Genomic DNA, 21658 nt, shown 5'->3' on the forward strand with positions numbered 1-21658 from the left:
ATAGGATAAGATTAGACATGACAGTATTGGCAGTTCCTCTAAAACACTATAAGATCAGAATGGGTTTGTTAGCAATGGGGTAGCAGGTCACAATCTTTCCCAACATTTTGACATTGCATGCCTTGTTTTTTTAATTTTACATATTGACCTGTGGTTGACAGAAGCCATGACATCTCTATTTTACAGTAGTTGGAGACATGCATAAAACAACCAAGTAACAACTTAAATGAGAAGATAATATCACAGTGGAGGGATGACAACAGTTCTGAAAGTCTGTTTGGTATAGACCTTTTTGTATATACAGTATACAGATAAAAAAAACAAACACCAACAGAAAATCTGAGAATCCCCAAAATAATGATGTGTGTGTATTTGGGGGAAAGTAGTTTGATTACTGTTTAAAAGTGAACCAAATATTAAATGATGATGTCACTACAGGAGTGGTTCACAGGCTGTAATTATGATTTGTATGTACTTATGGTGTGGACCTTTGGTCTGCAGAATGGCGGGTCACTGTTGCCTGTCATAAAATGACAGCAGTAAAGAAAACAACAGTGATGTTGCCTGTCTTTTGGCTCAGGAATAGATATTACCACGAAGCTTCAAATGGCACGGCTTATACATTTGACAAAACAGCTGGAAATCACATCTTGGTCAATGAAGTCGGTATATATATTGTTTTTTTGAGTCTTTGTTTCTGTTTACTGGAAAATGAGTGTTTACTGCCCATCCTCTTTTATTTCCAGGCACCACCCATGTTCACACTGAGGGGAGTGTCAGAATGTGTCAGGAGCCAAAGTCTTATAGGATAAGATTAGACATGACAGTATTGGCAGTTCCTCTAAAACACTATAAGATCAGAATGGGTTTGTTAGCAATGGGGTAGCAGGTCACAATCTTTCCCAACATTTTGACATTGCATGCCTTGTTTTTTTAATTTTACATATTGACCTGTGGTTGACATTTTTGGGGTGATATGTTTTGGTATTACCCAGTACCTGATACGTATTTCCTGTAGTTGTTGAGCGAGCCACATTACAGGAGGATGATCTCTCCCAAAGCGTCAACAAACAAACTTATTTGCTCTAAGCTCCTCTCAAAGCCATTAGTCTTCTTAATAGAATAATTGACCTATAAGTACAAGTGGACTGCATGGTACTTAACATCATCTCTAGAATTTGGTCCCTCAGGTCAACACAGTTTTCCCTTGACCTGCAAAGTTATTTTCTCTCATTAAACTCTGGTAATTTAAACTCCTCCAACTATTTAAATGTTTCATTTTTAATTTGGAGACATCTCATTTGTCGGAATAGAGCGAATTTATTAGTGTGCACCCACACAATACATTTACTTTGTTGCAATTAATCAGAAATTGTGTTAGTCCTCAGATTAGTCAAAGGTGGATACCTGTTTCTATAGTTGAACTGACTACTCTCTGAAGTAAACCGAGGGGTTCATCACCTAATATTGTCTCTGTTCAATACTGTACATTTGGTCTGGAGGCATTGTTGTCCTCCCTCGCCACAAAAAAATGTGTCCAGCATCGCTTTTGTTTCAAAGGGAATTTCTGGCAATGAGCAGAGGACAGTGCACAGGAAAATCCTTTGTGTGGCTCATGTTAATTATGAGGAGAGGTGAAAGAGGGGAAGGGGGTTTAAGGGGGAAAGCTCATTAGTATGGTAGGAGGGTCTTTACCAATTGAGAGAGAGATAGTGGCCTGCTGGTTGGTAGCCATTCAGTCTGTAGGATTTTTCATGACCCATTATGTTCTCAAACTGGACGTAAACACCACCCAGGGACAATGGAAACATCTCTTCAGACAAAAGAGGACTCCTACTCCTCCTGGTGCACTGGTATGTGCCTGGACTATGGACCAGGGTGACATGACATGGCAAACAGACACCTAGTGTCTTAATAAAGGGTTATGAGTAGGCCTTCATCTCCTCCCTGTACACCCATAGATACCTTTGAAATCAAGGGTGATTTGTGTGCACAGAGAAGTGGTAAATGCTCATTTTCCATAGTGTGAAAGTGACGTTAGTAGAAGGTTTGTGTTAACATGACTTTAACTGCTAGTAAGTATTGCCATGTCTGCGATGAACACCGATTTAGGAACAGAGATCTCATGTTAACTAATCAGCTTTGCCGTGGATGTACACACACTGTGAGAGGAAATGTGCCGTGCTGTACCGTCAGTGTATGTGTGTGTTAATCATTCACATTTACAGCCTAAGGACCACAATCTCCTGAGCAAGCAGCAACAGGCAAAGGTCTCATCGAGGCTCCTGAACTGTCCTATCATTCTGGGAGAAGCACCTGTCTGGTAGGTCTCAAAACTGTCATCTAGGTTTTACTATTTGTGTTTCACTCTTAAGTAACTGTGACTTTTTGAATACCATGTCTGAGTGAATTGCTCCTCGGGTTAAGAGGTGGGTGTTTTGGTGGGGGTGGTGAAAGTTTTGAGAGTTATGAAGTATAGAATGATTTATTTATTCCATAAATAGATTGAATGGTTGGAAGCTACTTGATTTAAACATGATAGTTTTTATATCATGTCAGAGGCCATATAAAAGCCATTTCTGAGGAAGGCTTTAATCAGAATAGTCTACGTATACTCATGGCTGTACTTCCAGATGCTCATGCTGAAACATTTTATTTGTATTGTCGATTAGAAATAAGAATATCAGCGGTATGACTTATACATGGAAACATTTATTTAAGGCCTGAATTTGTTGCTGGGAAACGTAGTCAAATATTAACTCCCATATAGCAGACTTTATAGCTGATCTCTGTCATCCAGATTTACTGATACCACATTGAACTGACTGACATTCATTTTGTGGGAGAAGCTTTCATGTAGCATCTCAATGTTGAAGAGTTGAATATCAAACACACTAGTTTGTCTGTGAGTGGGCCCATCACATTTTCAAATCATGTTATCACTGTTCAGTGGGTTACCCACATAAATGTATTCCATATTTTACTTAAGTATGGTAATAGGCTTGACAAAGGATTCACACAGCTGTGATTCCCCTTGTGAAATGTTGTAATGCTAAAGTGAGATGTACACTGTGTTAACATAGGTATTTTTGCAGCGTCGATGGCACGGATGAAGGGAAGCATGTTTCTACTATGTGTGTCAGTCCTTCTCGCATGTGGTGAGTATACTTAATACACATTCTGTTAACATGTCAGTCAAATTCAGTGTGTTCATGACAGTAGATCACAATGTAATAGGAAACACAGTCAATTTATGATGCCTTGGGTACATTTAAGAGTCTTTTCTACTTATTTAAAAAATAAGATTTTTCCCATGGCGTTTCATGAACACAGGAATATTTTTACAGTGAAGGGATTGTTTCACAGAATAATGATGATTAGTCCTTTCTTATGCGGTTTTTGTGCATTCTCAACAGCTCAAGCCAATGTCCTTCCTGACATAATAACAAATCCCATCTCTTTAAGGGAAGACCTGGCTATAAGTATGTGTTTCTGCCCTTGACACTTGTCTGGAAATATCAGTTGGTACGGTATTTATGTTTGCACTGCCACATCAAACATTTTCTCTGTTTCTCTCAACAGATGCTTTTGCATTTAAAATAGAAGCTACAGATGCAGATGGCGATCCCTTAACATACAGAATTCTAGGAGTAAATGCAATCTACTTCAATTGCGACTTTAACTCTGGGAACGTAACAATTCGGACCTCCCTGGACAGAGAAGTGGGTCTTCCTTGAATGGGTTAGTTCTTATCTGAACCTTACCATGCATGTCATAGTATAACATTAATTTTCTTTTGTGGGTTATCTTCTGTAGAATGGAGAAGAGTTCTTCCCTATCGAAGTTGCTGTTTCAGATGGAGTAAACACAGATGTAAACACAATTCTTTTAACCATTGAAAGCTCCATATAACCCATTGAACACATACACATTTCTTTAACCTTGTCCTATATTACCTTGTTTCCTTTAGGAACTAAAGCAGATCTTAATAATTTTAGATGATGCCAATGACAACAGGCCCATATTTCAAAATGCACCATACAATACAGTAATCAGAGAGGTAAGTAAATACATGGATCTTTACCATGGTAACAGTGCATCGTTTTCCACTCACACTATTAAGTACTGTTTTATTGTCAGTATAACATGTACTTAACATGTAAGCAAATTGTGTAAAAGCCTCGGATCACGTACAAATAAATGCAAAGCACCAGTCTTTCTCAGCCTCTTACTCGGTTGTAGTGAGGCTCTTTCCTATTGGTATATTACTATATTTATTGGGTGTGCTCAAGCCTTCGGCGAGAGCACAACCTTTGTTCTCTCACATATATATTATTGGGTGTGCTTTGCCTTCGGCAAGGGCACAACCTTTGTTCTCTCACATATATATTATTTTTATTATTCTTTTTGCCCCCCTAAAACTCAGTCAATATTTGGCCTACATAGACAACCTAGGTGTCAAAAGTTTTGTCTTGGTACCGATTGAGTTGCTTGTATTGGGATTTACGTTCCGTTGCATGGTTTAGGCTTAGGTTACGTTTTTGTGGCGAAAAGTGAAGCTAACGGTGGCTAATTTGCTAGCCACAGTCACTGACGTTACTAACGTCACTACGTCACTAACGTCACGAAAACTCGCGTGACTACCTCTAGCAGAACATTAGTTTAGCAGCTCGTTAACTTCTGGGAGATAGCTAAGCTAACTACTTTACTGCAAGGCAGCTGCAGAAACGCCACAAGCAAAGAGGCCAGGGTGATAACTATTTACTAATTTTACTTTGTGATATGACACACAATTGTGATGTGTAATGTACAATATAAGCTGATATTATTAAGGAAGTACATCTACTTTCGGAAACAGTAGTTTACTATTTCACTGAAGTATTAGCATCATGACATTAGCCTGTGTTGCCCGGGCAACACATACTACAGTGGTCTATGATGTAGCGTTATCTGTTTTCAATCGTTAAAATAAAAATTCCTCACATATACATTTTCGTTGTAGGATTTATTCTGACATTAGTAAACGATTTGTTGGTGAAATTACCATTACCTGTGGTTTCAAACCAGTGTTGTTCACTGCAACGCTGTAGCCTACGCGAGACACTACAAAAACATCTACACAGCTGTAGGAAGTCAAATGGCGACAGAACATGTTCGGCACTCCCCTTACTTAAATCAAAAGTCTATCTAACTACTAACCTGAACTTCATTGCCACAGCCTAAACGTTGTCAATCTGTTCATGAAAATAATTAATTTCAGTTTAAACCGTACAACGGAACGTTAAATCCAATTCAACCAACGCAATCGCTACCAAGACGAACACAGCAGTAGTCTAGTACTGTGCGGTAGTAGTACAATTTACCGGGGCAGCTTCTCCACACAGGGCTATATCGCATTTTGCGTTGTTACTGACAATGATCGCTACCAGTGAGCTTTTTATGAATGAGCGATTTTCCACTAAATAAATGTCAATCTTATTTACGTTTTGGGGGGCATATTTTCCGTTAGCAGATGGTACTGTTTGAATCGCGATTCCATCTTCTACTGCCGGGCAACGTCGTAGAATAATCTTCAAAGGGGGTTCTTTATTAATGAATGAATGCAATGAGTAGGCTAAATGCCTGAAAATATCATGAGAAGGGAAAAACTTAAAATGACGTTTAAGTCATAGAGATTAGGTCAATTTTTACACCGGTCTGCCCAATTTATTCGTTTTGTTTCAACGATGAGGCTGCCTCTTGCAGGGGAAATGAGAAGACATCTATTTCATTCTACACTTCACTCGTATTTTCAGTTGTAAATGAGCAGCAAAAAAAAAATGCTTTTAAATCTATGTCATCTTTATAAATAATAAGTATGCATTTTTATATAAAATATACAGAAATATCAGTTGTAAAAATGTCATTCAAAAACGGACCCCTGTGCAACCGATGCAAGCAAGCACACCCTACAATTTCCCCAGAAATTGTACCCTCTCTAGTTAGTATTGTATTTGCAACATTCTAAATGATAGGAATGATTGACAATGTGATTACAAGTCCAGTACATGTTACTTCATATTAAAAGCATGTTTTTGCTTGATAAGGTGACAGTATAACCTCCTGGAAATCTCCATGTGTGTTTCTAGGACACTGCTGTAGGCACGGTGCTGTTTGACGTGAATGCCACTGATGCTGACTCAGGTTCATCTGCCATTGTGTCATACAATATTGATGAAGTAAGTGATTATTGCTCAACTGGTCAAACTTATTTAGAACTCTGATATGTAAATGTCATATAATATTTGCTGTGTCCAATAGGTTGTCCCGAGTGGATCCATCCCATTTCAGATTGAAAACAGGACTGGAGAAGTCAAACTGGTTTCAAAATTGAATTACAACAGTCTAAGTACCTTCTACCAGTTAAAGATAAATGCCTCTGTAAGTAGGATTCTGAAATATGTCAGTTCAAACATTTTCATATTTTACTAATGTAACTAACCCAGTATGTCATACAGTTTGAAACAATTTTATTAGATTATAATGATTTTAAATGTAATATAATTGGGAATTGTAAAAGACCATTATTTTTCGGACTCTACATGATTGTATATTTCATAACAGGATGGTGGAGGAATTCTGAATGGTAATCGTGTAGTCCAGTCCAGCATGGCCTTTGCCTTCATCACTGTGGAGGACGTTCCAGACCTCGACCCACAGTTTCTGAGCCTTCCTTACACAGCAGGGGTCCAGGAGCACTCCCCTGGGGTACGGCTCATCCTCAACACTGACTTCACCAGTGAATGACTTTGAGTAGCTGTAGATGGAATTTGTGGGTGGGCCTCGATTTGAAATCAAAATGCCATCTCTCCTCATTTCTTCTCTGACTATGGGTAAACAGTTGACTGTGAACTGAACACATTAGTGTTGCTGAATCCTAAGAAAACACAGCATTTGTTTCGATTGTACAGAACATGTTTTCCATCTCCTTCCAAGTCCTGTTTCTGAGGCCCTGTCTTGATTTTCTCCCAGGGGACGTCTGTGATTAGCGTGCGTGCCATTGATAGGGACACAGGCATCAATGATGATATCAGCTACAGCATTGAAAGTGAGATCTTTTTCACAATGTTTTCTGAAAGGCTTTCGGTTGACTAGACTGTGATGGCTAATGCTGGTGTTTGCTTAACAGGTTCCAATGCAGCAGATTTGTTTGACATCTCAGAGACTGATGGAACCATAACTGTCAAAGGAGACATTGACCGTGAGGCTTTGCTTGACATCAATTACCAAGTAGTCCTTGTTGTGAAGGTGAAGTTAAACAATGATTCTTGATAATAGTATTGTATCTTGATTATATTATTGAATCTTCATCTACCATTTTAAACATTTGCATTCCAGGCCACTGAGGCTAATCCAAACATCCAAGGGTTCCGGGCCAACACCTCTGCTGAAGTGTCTATCTCCATCAGCGACATTAATGACAACAAGCCCCGGTTCTACAGCTGTGAGGTGGACACCTGCACTGAGACCAGCACTTTCACTGTTGATCTCCCGGAGCACTCCTCAGGGGCTGTACCCCTCACTATCACAGTCAAAGACCCGGATCAGGTCAGACTCAACACAGAAAAGACGTCTTCTATGTCACTGTCATCGCACATGCCTTCATTGAAAGGAAATTTTTGCTTCTGTTCTCGCTTGATGCAAAACACCGACTGTGTTTCTACAGGGGGTGAATGGCAGGTTCGAGCTATCGCTGGATGGAGCTGACAAGGAGGCTTTTGCCGTGACTCCTTCAAACGGAATCTCAGAGGGTCAGATTCAGATTGTGATTCGGAACTCCCTGGCGGTGGACTATGAGAAGACGGCCTCCATGGTTCTCCAGGTACAAGAGAGAGAAGAAAGAGTCATCGGATGTATTTATTTTGATGACGCGACCAATCCTTATTTCACTCAATTAAATAACCACCATTCAGACATGCCTCCAATGGTGTTTTCTGTGTTTAAAAATATTTGTTCCAAGTCGGTTGGAACTGAAATCAAAATAACTTCATCCAAATGGGCGTAGAGATATGAGACTGACTCTGCTATACAACCAGGGGTGGTTTTAGGCACGGGCGGATTTTTTCATGTCACGTGGGGGGCGCACGAGCATAAAATAAATAAATAAAAATCTCTGCGCCGCGAAGCGGTTTTCTCTTTTCTATCATTTCACTGTGTGGGGAATTGGCAAATTGGCGCCCCCTTCAGGCAGCTGCAGGCACCCCTGCTTGCTGAGAAGGTGCCGTGCACAGAAGCTGTGTGAAAAAAAGGGAGAGGGACAGACAGCTCACCTGACTGGGTCTCCCAAATGGAACGGACAATTCATAATATTATAAATATAGGCCTAAAGTTCCTGCACATTTTTTTTTTAATTGTGTGAAATGGCGAATTAAAAAAAATGGGTATAGGCTAACTTTTACGTTTGTTAGCCTTTTTGCTATGATGCTTGCTATGCAACAACAATATTTCGGTTTTAACTCAACAAACACGAGATAACATTTCACCATAATAGTGTGCTTTGCAACAAAACTGTTACAAGTTCAGTTATTATTTATTTTCATTATTTAGGTTAGGCCCTGTAATTAGCCAACGGAATTTTCAAATCTGTAGGTAGTTTCAAAGACGTACATTTGCTATTTGCTACAACTATATTTCGTGACAAAGTATAGTTTAACGTCATAACTAAAAGTGTTCCTCCCTAAAAGTTATATTAATATAGCATGTAATAACAGACATTTAGCGTGTAAGGGCATGTTTATGTAACCCTCCTATTATGTTTGGTGTCAATTTGACCCCAGGCTGTTTTAGCTGTATAGAACATAATCGGTCTTACCACAACAGCCTTTTGATTTCAATAGGGGGGGGGGGGGGGGGGGGGGCGCGGGGGGCGAAGGGCGTCTCGCCCTGGGTGTAATTCAATGTAGAACCGCCACTGTATACAACAGGTGGTCAAAACAAATGAAGTGGTTTGATGTTGCCCAATGCCAGAATTATCCCCGCTTAACTGCGATAGGTATTACCAGGATAAGATGAGCAAAGCACTTGAGATCCATTCTACCTGAGGTAATTACGGAGGTTAAGAGGAAAATGTTGCACGCTTCACACTAGGGGATTCCTACACCACAGTGGAGATGTACTGTAGGTCCAAAAGTAATGTCTGTGTTGTAACTTGACAGAATGACAGGCAATGTACAGTATATGTTACTGGCAAGACTGTGAAGCTGACACACTGTAACACATTCATGTGTTAATAGGATTATTGTGTCCAATCTTAAACCCCCAGCATGTTTTCATCTCTGCAGGTGATTGCCACAGACTCTGGAAACCCCACTGACTGCTGCTCCACGGCAACCGTCACCATACAGATCCAAGACATCAACGACAACAACCCCTCATTTATGCAGGACACCTACAACCTGAATCTGCCTGAACACAGCTCCAATGGAACCACCGTGGCCATCATAACAGTGAGTCCAAAATCACAACATCAGTGATTTATAAAGTAAAAATTCAATTTCATGTGTCGATTGCTATGTGGTCATATCCACCATTGGCCACATGTCCGCTGATTACAACCATTTTCAAAACGTGTTGATAAAGTTTGATTTTTTTTTTGCACAGGCAGAGGATCCGGACACTATGGATGTTGACAATATTCTCTACAGACTTCTTCCAGATAGCATGTATGTAACCGATGCAAACATTTTTACATTTTGTACACAGAGTAGTACTAATCATTCTTAAAGGTTTGTTTCCCCATTTAATATTTTCAGATTGAAACGTTTCAACGTGGAACCAAAAACAGGGAGAATATTTGTGGTAAACAGTGATCTGATTGACCGTGAGGTAAACTCACTGTACTCTGCAACGTTGCAAGCAAGAGACCAGGCCAACAACACAGGGACCACAGTTCTGGAGATTACACTTACAGACATCAATGACCAGCCACCAATCATCAACAGAGATTTCTATAACGAATTTGTGAAAGAGGGACCAGGCAAAGATGGGGAGCTGGAGATTTCCATATTTGTAAGCATATGTTCTACTGTACCTAGCCTGCCATCGAAACAGTACTTTAGTCCTTTGAATTACAGGTTCCTTATGCGGTTTGTCTGTGTGAAAGAAACCTCAGGTAAAATAACTGTTGAAACCCTTTACATGTTGTAGTTCTAAGTTCCAAGAAATTCCGTAAGGGTTTTCAATTCTCCCGTAAATCCTCTTAAGGATTCTATGTAATGCATATCTATCTGAGAAAGTAGTTTCCATTTCTACATTGCCTTGAGTGAGCAAATTTGGCATTTTTGTAGTTTATTCAGCAATAAGCTTTGAGTTCAAGATTAGATAACTGCAGTGGTTTGTTATTTTGAGGTGACAGAGCTTCAGAATGAATTTTCTGGATGTTCATGCATGGCTCTGTTTTTAAACCATGTCAGGCTACTGATGCAGATGATGCAGACTTGCCCAACAGCCAGATCCAGTTTGGTATTGTAAACAGTGAGTACAGTGGTAACTTCACCATCGATCCCAACACCGGCGTACTGAAGAACAACGGATTGCTGGATCGGGAATCTATTGATCCAGACCTGAATGGGAAGATTGAGCTGAATGTGACAGCTACTGACCTGGGTGTGCCAGCACTGTCAACCCGGGTCAGAGTTCTCATCAATGTGGAGGTGAGTCCACCGAAGGACCACACACACAGTATGATACATAACCACGACCTAACACTGCTCTGTTAAATCATCTATTGAATTACCGTATATTCTAATATTGTGATGTCAATGGTGATCATGTTAAGAAGATGCGAAAAAGGTTTAGTTCGTATGGTTTCTCTTGTGAAATAACGATAGTAAAATGTCTATATTGAAACTTCAAGAGGTGTACACTCTTTTGCTTGGGATTTCAGGACATAAATGACAACTCTCCAATGTTTAATGAAACTTCATATGAATTCACAGTCGATGAAGGAATGAAAGGTACAGACTGATTCGTTTGTTGGAACCCAACATTTACATGTGTCTTTACCAAATGAACATCCGAAACCAGCCCCATGCTCTGGGAGCAGGCCAGAACTTTGCCTGCTGAATTGGTTTCTTTCCATGAACAGGTGTGTTTGTTGGCTCTGTCCTGGCTGAGGATCACGACCAAACCAGGGAAAACAACCGGATCTCCTTCAGCATCCTCGACGGCAGCTTCGGCAGCTTCATCATCAAGACAGAAGCGCAGGCAGACGGAGTCTACAAAGGCAGCATTTTCGTCGATCCGGACGTCCAGCTGGACTACGAAAGCATCCACAAGTCCTACTCATTGCGGGTGAGGGCGGAAGACCTGGGCCTGCTTACAGCCACTGTGATGGTGGAGGTGATCGTGGATGACGTCAACGACGAGAGGCCCGTGTTCAAACCCTCCGTGCCCCTCAGCGTCAAAGAGAACACCACCTACACCGAGGCTTTGGGGAGGTTCAATGCGATGGACCCGGACACCAACCACTCTCTGGTGTACCAGCTGGTGTCCACCCAGTGTCGCTGCCTGGGCGTTCTGGGCCCCTGCAAGGAGGACTGGTTCACCCTGGAGCCCTCGGGGGAGATCATGCTCAGCGAGGACTTTGTGATTGACTACGAGAGCTGTCAGGAGGTGTTGATAGAAGCCCAGGTGGTGGATGTTTACACAGAGCAAGGAGACAACAGCAGCATCACTACTGGTCAGCCCGAGATTTGTTCATAGAGTAAAAAAAAAGGAGGTGTTCATTGATATATATCCGTTCGCCATTTTTCTATTTATATGTACTGTTTACAACAAATGTATGAAGTTCTTTACATGCATGTATACACATACACTGTTCTTGTATTTCAGGAAACATGGTGGTCAATATTTTAGACATCAATGACAATGCCCCAGAGTTTATAGAATCAGACAGTGTTTTAGGTAAGTCATCTTACAACACCGTTTTGGATTACCATGGTAATCCACCATTTATGGATTTAGGTGGAAATTCCATTTGTAATTTTGCAATTTATCAGACGTATGATGTATTTACTGTTTTACAATGACTGATTTATCAATTATAACTGTTTATCTGTTTTACTGTATAATTATTCAGTTTTTATTTTAACTTTTTTAAACACATTAAACAATTGCATTTGGTATGTTGGGTTTCACAGTGTGTTAACCAAACCTTTTGGCCCTACAGTTATAGTGTCAGAGAGCGCTAACAAAGGCACCACGGTCGCAGAGGTTACTGTGAGTATATGTTTGAAACACATTCATTGCATATCTGTCTTGCGGACTAGATATGAATTGAAGTTTCTCTTTCCCAAAACAGGCAAGTGATCGGGATTCTGGAATCAATAAACAAATGACCTTCGAGGTAACAGATGTGAAATTCCTGGACTTGAACAATCACATAACCCCCATGATCAACCTTTTTGGAGCCCGCACAACACAGGAAGGGGACATCTTTGTTGGAATTATTCAGTAAGTGTCCAACAATACAAATACAATACCATATCATGAACACATGTTTAACGGATAAACGCCAACTGAGTAAGTCTTATGAAAGTCAGGAAAGACACTGCAAAGATACAGCAAAGCAACATGCGAGTGAATGACAACCATTTGAACCACACAGGTCTCTCCAGGCGCTTGACATTGAGCTTAGGGGGAAGTACTTGGTAACTGTGTCAGCTACTGACAGTGGGAAACTGTCCACTGACACCGTTTTAGAGGTGAGCTCCCCTGAGACACAGCTATGTTATGTGTCTCCTTATTCTCTTCCTATTTTGTCTTTTCCTTCATATCTGCCTACTTGTCACTCTCCCTCTCTCTCTCTCTCTCTCTCTCTCTCTCTCTCTCTCTCTCTCTCTCTCTCTCTCTCTCTCTCTCTCTGTCTGTGTCTCTCTCTCTCTCTCTCTCTCTCTCTCTCTCTCTCTCTCTCTCTCTCTCTCTCTCTCTCTCTCTCTCTCTCTCTCTCTCTCTCTCTCTCTCTCTCTCTCTCTCACACACACACACACACACACACACACACACACACCCACACACACACACACACACACACACACACACACACACTCTTCTCTCTCTCACACACACACATGTATATTTGCTCTCTCCCTGATAAGCTGCTTCTTTTTCCAGATTTTCACAATTGATATATCTTTGAAGATCGAACTTCGATTCAGTACTTCGTTGGCTTATGTCAATGAAAACATCAACCCGATTAAGATGTGAGAATACAAGTTTTCCTCTTTAGACTGTCACATTACCTTACAGTAGAGTACAATTTAAACACTAAGCATGCTAACTCAACCTTAGAGTGGTTGTGAACTATCCGAATACTGTACTATGTATCTGTAAAAGGATACAACTCAAATTGATGCACTTTGTTCTGGTATTATCATGACTGTCTTTGTAAAAGCTTTTGCAATGCTGCTGACTGACTTCAACTGTGGATGAAGACCCCAATTTATATTTGTAATTTTGTTGTTTCAGCGCTCTCACAGCTGCCACAAAAGCAGCTGTTCAGGTGTTCACCATTAAGGAAGAGATAACCTCTTCAAGGTCTGTGTTCGAGGTTCAGGAAAATTGCACCTTTTTTACAATGAAGCTAAATAATATAAAAAAAAAAAAATCATTTCGTTGTACATCTTCTTCAGCTTGCTGAATTTTAAGATTTCCTCATTAAAGAGTGTGTGTGTGTGTGTATGTATGTCTCCTGACAGTATGCTATATCTTTCTCCAGGGCTGCAGGGGACACTATCATGGAGGTGTATTTTGTGTATCCCAACGGGACCGCCCTTAAGTCTACCACTGTGGAAAACATGCTGTCTGTCCCTGAGCACGCAGTCATCCTCAGTCAGTATGGTCTCAAACACATAGTAAGCTCATAGATTCATAGCACTTCTCATTTCATTAGACATTCAGCCGATCCTTTACTCATAGTCCATCCTTGTTGATGGATAAACTCATAGATTTGAATCGCTTGATGTTTAAATGAGTCCAGAACACTGAACACTGCCGGGTCTGCCTTAAGAAGAACCTGTCTGACCCTTCTGGTGTGACAGTGTGTGTGTGATGCCACTTCCTGTCTCAGCCTGTGTCCTTCCTGCCACATCTCAGGGGACAGGAGTCCAGGACGCCAAGAAGTTCGACCCGTTTCTCTTTGGCCTACTGGGCCTGGTGGCGGGCCTTATCATTGTCCTGGTTGTTTTGACAACATCCCTGGTGTGCATGCGAAGGAGGTCAGTCAGACAGTCAGTCAGACCATCAGTCAGTCAGACAGTCAGCCACTTCTGACCTACATGTGACTGCTTTTCTAACTTACTGAGGGCTCTGTCCTAGCTACCAGACCAAGCTGAAGGCAGCGAAGGCCATGAAATCTGCTGCTGCCTTGTCTGCCAATGAGAACCAGAAGACTGGGCCTGTGGTCCCTGGAACCAACAAGTACACCATGGAGGGGTGAGGACAGAGATTCTAGCAGTTTAGGGTTAAGAACCTTCTAGAATCCTCTGTATCAGTATCCTACTGTATTCTACGGTGATGAGGATCATTATCACAACCTCAGTGTGTGGACCTGACTGTGTGTGTTTGTCACCAGAGCCAACCCCGTGCTCAACCTCAACCTAGATTCTACCACCGACCTGGGCTTCGACGAGGAGGGGACCAGTTCTGACAGAGTCAGGTACAAACTGCACAAGCACACACACACACAGACATACATACATACATACATACATACGTACACATTAACAAAAACACATAAACACATTCATATTTACAAACATACACTCACACACACACACAGGGAGAGAACTGCTTACATATTTACAGCCTGCATGCAGTGATTAAAACTGGCAGATCCACACCATGGTTATGGAGGTCGCTGAACGGGACACATTCCAGTTTAACATTCTGTCACAGTAAGACCCAACAGCATGGCTTCTGTGGTGAGATGGAGAACTGGCAGACACTAAGTGACTTTTCACCCAACCTCCATTTTGTTCCACACAGTTGTCCCTTCTGTGACCATGAGCAAAACCGTTTTCTTCTTCTTAAGGGAGCAATACAATTTCAACGAATGTATCTACTTGTAATGATCTTGTATGCGATTCTTATGATTTATGATAGAATTGAAAACAAACCACAACATTACTGTAACGTGTAAAGCCTTCCTGTTTTTCTAATTGAGCCTTTTTTCCCCTCCTTTTTTTCCTCATGAAAGTCTCAATTCGTTGGACATGAGCTATTGTGAGCAGGACCCGATGCCTATGACGGTACAGCCTCATCACACATCTCTTTGTGTACACCCCCTGTCCATGATACCCACAATCCTTAGCAGCTGTGTGGATATGAAATGTCCATCTGTGTGAGACTGACCGTGTTTGTGTGTGTGTGTGTGCCCAGATTATAAAGGAGGAGGATGAGGACAACTATGTGCAGGATGATATTGAACCTCTAGGGGCAGCATTGGCCGAGCGAGGAAAGAGGAGAGACGCCGACAGTCCTCTCCTCACCTTCACCAACCCAGCCTTCAGCACTACCGACCTGTAACACAGTTACGCAGTCAACAGACTGTGAACACTGGCAGGGATAAGCCACTCCACAATGAACTCTCTCAAAAAGACGGCTTTACAATACTATTACATCTTAGTCTGTCTTTTTTATGAATTCACTTCAGGTTCTATGAAAATGATTTTGTCATTTATTTAGCATTTGCTCTGATTATTTTACAGCAATCTTGCATCACTAACTTATTGTACAACATTATTAGATTAATTGATTTGCCAAGCTGTCTTTTTGAAGTCATAATTTCTCTTAACAATAACAGTCAAACTGTTGATGCAGTAAGAAGCAATTGAAAGGTTTAAAGTATTTTGCGGAAAGCAAACAAAATGAAAAGTTAAGCTGCACATGTGAGTTTCTTTATTGTTTTACAAATGTCTGATACAGTTTTTGAATACATTTTGATTTCCAGTGTCTGTTTTTATAATTGTCTTCTTCTTTTTGTCTTTTTTTTGCATTGAAAACAATGCAAACATCTGGCACCATCTTGTAATGATACAAATGTTTAATTTAGTCTCTGTATTAGAATTTTGTGATAAATTACTTTTTGCTCTCAAAAGCAATTGGAATACAAGAATGAAATAAACATAACATTAAATGTATTTCCATTGTGTAAAAAAAAAAAATACAGACTGGCCAAACGTTCAGCAAAAGAGTGCTTATTTCTAAGATATTCCTGTTCTTGGGGCCTGAGACAGTTCTAAACGACCTTGCAAACCACTTTCCTGTGTTTAATTCGGTATAAAATTGGCCTAGATATCTATATATACATATTTGAATATATGTAGGGCAAGTGCAATTGAATAAACAGGTTTTCTCTACATGTGCATTTCCAAATTATTAACACATGAAACACCACAGAAAGATCGACACAACTTAAACAGAAATGATGTACACATACAGGTATTAAGAATTATTTCACTTCACAATTAGCCAATCAGCCACAAGTGACCACAATAATAATAAATAAAATAAAAAACATAATGATTGTGTAACTTTGTTGTGATTGTTATTTCTCAAGAACATTACCATGATTGTTCGATTGCCAATAAACACCTTATAAAATGTATCTGTATCACAATAACACACTCACATTTTAGTATGAAACACGATAGCCACACACTGTACCAAAATGATTTGAAACAGGACATCTAAAATGCACTGTTTTGTGGCTAGAAGGTGCCTCTCATGTTTACACTGTGCATCATCAAACCCTCTCCAAAACATGACCTGATCTGACTGAGATTGTGAAAAGGTTGCCAGGTCTGTTCAGTGACAGATTGTCATTCTCCAGGAACGCACACACAAACACCCCTTAATCTCTTCAATACTAGATCTGTGAGGACTAAAGACTGAACCCACACCAAGTACTTCTTTGTCTACCTTTCAACAGGAAAGACATGATCGATGGACATGCAGCTGCATGCAAACTTTCAGAGCGCAATGAGAAGCATCTGAAATGAGAAAGTTCATTTCTGTAGCTCAAAGTAAGTGAAAACGTTTAGAAGAAACACAGATAAACACAATCAAATGAAGTCACCTTTCTGTCCCTGTCTGTAACTGTCTTTCTGAGTTCCTGATTTGAAGTCGATCAAACAAAGAGTTATAAGTCGATTGCAATGAATGACCATGGCATGGTGCTCTTTGACGCTCTCAAACCTCCTCCCCGTCACGTGGACTGTACACTATTAAAAACGGATTGATTCTTCTCCTACCTTTGGTCAGACATCTTTAGAGTCAGCTAGCCTGAGCTGTAAACCTTCTCTTGAGATAGCGTGCTACACCTGCAGTCAGTTGTAATGACCTGATCCCAGGAACTGTGTCTGAGGAGGAGGGTGTGTGACGATGCTGCTAGCCTGTGCTCTCCTCTCTCCTCAGAGTCACTCGGCGGCGTGGGCTCTGGAGCAGCAGTGAGGCTGCTGCATGTTCTGCAACAGCAGGCGGAAAGGGTTGCGCCTCTGGCGGCCCCTCTTCGCCCCCCCCCTCCTCCCTGCCCTGCTTTTCCCCTCTTCCCCCTGGCCGGGGCCTCCGGCGGGAGGTGGCGTGGCGGGGAGGGGAGTGGCGGAGGGGCTGAGAGGGGGAGGGGGAGGCAGGGCGGAGGACGGCTGCTTCTTGTGTTTCTTCACCTGCTTCTCCAGGTGCTTCTGGATGGCCGAGCCCAACACGGCCACCTCCACCACGGCTCCGTACACCTCCCAGGTCATCCCCTTCTCGTCCCAGCACACCTCCTGCACCAGCTCCTCCGAGTTCTCCTCGGACTTCTGCTCTGCTGGCTTCTCTGATTTCTCCTGCTCTCCTCCTGGCTCTCCCTCTTTCTCGCCCACTTTCTCTCCCACTTTCTCTCCCTCTTTCTCTCCCTCTTTCTCTTTCTCTCTCTCTTTCTCTCCCTCTTTCTCGCCCACTTTCTCTCCCACTTTCTCTCCCTCTTTCTCTCCCTCTTTCTCTTTCTCTCTCTCTTTCTCTCCCTCTTTCTCTCTCTCTTTCTCTCCCACTTTCTCTCCCTCTTTCTCTTTCTCTCCCTCTTTCTCTTTCTCTCTCTCTTTCTCTCCCTCTTTCTCTCCCTCTCCCTCTTTCTCTCTCTCTTTCTCTCTCTCTTTCTCTCCCTCTTTCTCTCTCTCTTTCTCTCTCTCTTTCTCTCCCTCTTTCTCTTCCTTTTTCTCTCTCTCTTTCTCTCCCTCTTTCTCTCTCTCTTTCTCTCCCTCTTTCTCTCCCTCTTTCTCTTCCTCTTTCTTCACTGTCTTGTTCTCTGCTGGCTCTCCCTCTTTCTCTCCCTCTTTCTCTCCCTTTTTATCCTTTGACGTCTCATTCACCTTCTCTTTCACTCCAGTTACGTCCTCTTTGCCGTCAGTTTTCTCTTTTGTTTGGAAATTGATTCTTTCTTTTCCTTCCTTCTGTGCCTCCTTTTCAGATCCCTCATCTGCCTTTTCTTTTTTCTCCTCCTCTGACCCCCACTCTTTTACTTCCATTTCCCCCTTATTTCTTTCCCCTTCTGCCTTCCCCTCTGCCCCCTCCTCCACTCTCCTCTCCTCCGTCTGCACTCGCTCTCTCTCGCTGATTTCTGGGAAGGCGAGGGTGGTGGGCGTCCTGGGGGTCATGGGAGCCGTGGCGACAGAGCGGTACTCCACCTTTCGACCCGCATGCATCTCAACGCCCCCGGTCTCCATGTCAACAGCCCCCAGATTGGTGGAGGAGTACAGGAAGTGGAAGGCGCCGGCCCCCTCAGGGGGGGTCATGGGGCTGGTGGCCACAGAATGACACTGGACCACCTCCAGACTGACCTGGGTCTGGATGTGCTGCAGTCTGGCTGGAGATCCAGGGACCTGGTCAAGCCTCTGCAGTCTAGCACCTGGCCCTGTGCCCTCACTGGAACATGCTGTCTTCTTAATCCCTTTGCCTTCTGCTTGCTCTGAAGATTCATTTTGATTTGGGGACTGCAGCACCACATGCTCTTTGTCTGTTTGGATGTTTCCACTTGAGTTAGGGAAGGCCTTCTCTTTCTGGAGAGTGTTGTTCTCGTCTGTTGGTGGGGTTTTCCTTGTCTCATTGATTATCATTGCTTCCCCGGTTCCTGTAGCTGCCTGCTCTGTCGTTACTATGCCAACCACTGCACTGTTAACCTCCGTGGGACTGTCTTCAGCGTTCAGCTCCCCATGTTCATCTACCCTCCACAGGTCAGGTTCGGCAGAGACAGTCTGCTGTCCTGCCCCTCCCTCTTCCTCCTTCGCCTCCTCCTGGTCCTCAGGGCTGTCATGGTGGGTCACCAGGATGGTGATATCTTGATCCATGGTTCCCATCCTCTGCAGGTGTTGATGTTGCTCCTCCTCCGCAGGGTCTTCAACACTGAAGTCGCAACATCCGTTGGAATCCACCGCCTCGGTTTGGGGGCAGTTCACCGAGGTATCTGACGGCGGGTCGGAATTCGAGGCAGTCTGTTTGGTCACCTTTTTCGGAGTGGTGCATTTGGCGGCAGGAGCTAAGTGCAGGTGAGGATACATCTCCATGTGGCTCGTCTCCCATTCAGACACACGCTTGATCTTCTCCCCTTCTGCCTTCCCCTCCGCCCCCTCCTCCACTCTCCTCTCCTCCGTCTGCACTCGCTCTCTCTCGCTGGCTTCTGGGAAGGCGAGGATGGTGGGCGTCCTGGGGGTCATGGGAGCCGTGGCGACAGAGCGGTACTCCACCTTTCGACCCGCATGCATCTCAACGCCCCCGGTCTCCACGTCAACGGCCCCCAGCTTGGTGGAGGAGTACAGGAAGTGGAAGGCGCCGGCCCCCTCAGGGGGGGTCATGGGGCTGGTGGCCACAGAGTGACACTGGACCACCTCCAGACTGACCTGGGTCTGGATGTGCTGCAGTCTGGCTGGAGATCCAGGGACCTGGTGCTCTCCTGACGACCCCCCCACCACCTTCTCTCTCTCTGCCTCGGTGTCTCTCTCCTGGCTCCTCTGTTTCTTCGTGGTGCAATGGAAGGTCTCCTTCTGACTGTCTCTGTCCGTGTGTGAGGCGTCGGTCTCGGGGAGCTGTTCCAGAGATGCCCGGGGGCTGCCTGGTTCCCCTGCCTCCGTGGTGTCTGCTGGGGTTGGCAGCTCCACCGCCGAGTCTGGAGGTCCCGCCTCAGGCTGCTCTGCTGCTGGGCCACTGCTGGTCTGAGTGACGTCCTCCACGCAGCCACAGTCCAGGTCTGGGACTTCCTCAGGAGCAGGGGTGATGGTGATGTCGCAAGCGCTCCAGAAATCTCCACGGGGAGCACAGGAAGCGCTGGGAGAGCTGGGGTCCTCTCCCGGCTCAGGTTCAAGGAGGGCTTCAGCTGGACTCCTCGTCTCGTCTTTGAGGCTTCCCATCCCCGCTGACTCAACCCACGCTCACCTGCACACAAACACAACACGACACGCGGGCACTTGGTTTGGACCACTTCACTATGACAACAGACACGATGTCAACACGATCCGAATGGTGACATGTGACGACATCGAATGAGAGCGAGGGAGAAAAAGCGTCATTGTTTTGCCAAATCTACATCTCAGCGTCTTTCTCGATGCCTACGTGTGTGTCACGTCACGACTAGTCTGAAGGCACCCTGTGTTGAGCTGCTGTGTTCAGTGTGAACGAGCACAATGATTACCTGCCATCACACACATTTCTATTTGCATAATGCTTCATATTTCAGAACAGTTTAAGCTGATATCAAGGCTCCAGTGTTGTTTAGAAAGTAGCAGAAGCCTTCTGTCAGTTGAGTAGGTACACATCCAAAATAACACCCTGCGACTGGCATTATCGTCTAGCACGTACTGTAAAATATCACATCATTAGATTCCATGTGTTTTAGGTGTGAGCTAAATGTAACATGTACATAACCTGGAACAGTCTAATTAAACTGTATCATTACAGCCTCAAAAGTAATGCAGCCGAAACATGATTTTTGGTACACATGCACTGGACAAAGACAACATTGGATCTATTTTTTGGACGCCACACAATTAAACGCTGAAATGATACATACCTCAACACTCAAACCAAATATGAAGTCCGTCCATGTTACAGTGAGAGCCTTGAGATTAACGTCCGTTAGACATCTATCTGTAAATCAACACGTATCTTTGTCCCTCTATTTTTCTCTGTCTGTCTCACTGTCTCTTCTCTCTCTCTCCCTCTCTCCCTCTCTCTCTCTCTCTCTCTCTCTCTCTCTTCTCTCTGTGCCTCTCTCTCTCCTGTTGATGGCTGTTGATTGTAGCTACAGGTTTAGTTTCTGGAACAATCTTTGTGTAAAAGGCAATCCTTGGGTTGATGCTGTGCCTGGGAGTATTGAAAAGATTCAGGATTCCAGTTTCCTTGGAAACCGCTGTGGGTTTCTGGCAGTGAAAGGTAATGGTGATGAAAAAGTCTCTCTGCCTCCCGCTCTCATCAACAGCAAATGATAGTAATTAATGTCAAGTTCTCATAGCAACACTATAGTTTTGGAGTATGATTGTGCTACACGATTAAAAGAAACAAGTTAACCCTGTAGGGACAATCTATAGATTATATAAATACCCCAGCATACAGGGGAAACCTGGGCTGGTGACTTGGATGTGTCTGATCAATA

The 21658-nt window shown here is 43.2% G+C and overlaps 2 protein-coding genes across 6 annotated transcripts; one reads left to right on the plus strand and one right to left on the minus strand.

Moving 5' to 3' along the window:
- Window positions 1–2375: 2375 nt before the first annotated feature.
- Window positions 2376–16397, plus strand: cdhr2 (cadherin related family member 2). The gene is made up of 31 exons (XM_062476443.1): window positions 2376–2429; window positions 3084–3158; window positions 3417–3482; window positions 3583–3726; window positions 3824–3873; window positions 3971–4060; window positions 6129–6218; window positions 6301–6420; window positions 6604–6747; window positions 7012–7087; window positions 7169–7287; window positions 7378–7587; window positions 7706–7861; window positions 9321–9485; window positions 9640–9701; window positions 9792–10047; window positions 10452–10691; window positions 10925–10994; window positions 11126–11719; window positions 11872–11943; window positions 12209–12258; window positions 12341–12492; window positions 12647–12743; window positions 13153–13241; window positions 13507–13575; window positions 13757–13892; window positions 14134–14255; window positions 14356–14472; window positions 14612–14695; window positions 15236–15287; window positions 15418–16397. Exons 2-31 carry the CDS (start codon window positions 3101–3103, stop codon window positions 15562–15564), a joined length of 3897 nt encoding a protein of 1298 aa, XP_062332427.1. The 5' UTR covers window positions 2376–2429; window positions 3084–3100; the 3' UTR covers window positions 15565–16397.
- Window positions 16067–21395, minus strand: LOC134032473 (uncharacterized). Of its 5 annotated transcripts, XM_062476448.1 has the most exons (4): window positions 21077–21395; window positions 18376–20492; window positions 17990–18027; window positions 16067–17923 (listed from the first exon to the last, which is right to left on the minus strand). In XM_062476448.1, exons 2-4 carry the CDS (start codon window positions 20415–20417, stop codon window positions 17457–17459), a joined length of 2547 nt encoding a protein of 848 aa, XP_062332432.1. In that variant the 5' UTR covers window positions 20418–20492; window positions 21077–21395; the 3' UTR covers window positions 16067–17456. The 5 variants fall into 5 exon arrangements, with proteins under 5 accessions (XP_062332432.1, XP_062332429.1, XP_062332431.1 ...); XM_062476445.1 differs by having other exon boundaries at window positions 16067–18027; window positions 18376–20442; XM_062476447.1 differs by having other exon boundaries at window positions 16067–18027; window positions 18376–20487.
- Window positions 21396–21658: the final 263 nt, after the last annotated feature.

The sequence above is a fragment of the Osmerus eperlanus genome, chromosome 13, assembly GCF_963692335.1.
Source record: "Osmerus eperlanus chromosome 13, fOsmEpe2.1, whole genome shotgun sequence".
Taxonomy (NCBI): domain Eukaryota; kingdom Metazoa; phylum Chordata; class Actinopteri; order Osmeriformes; family Osmeridae; genus Osmerus; species Osmerus eperlanus.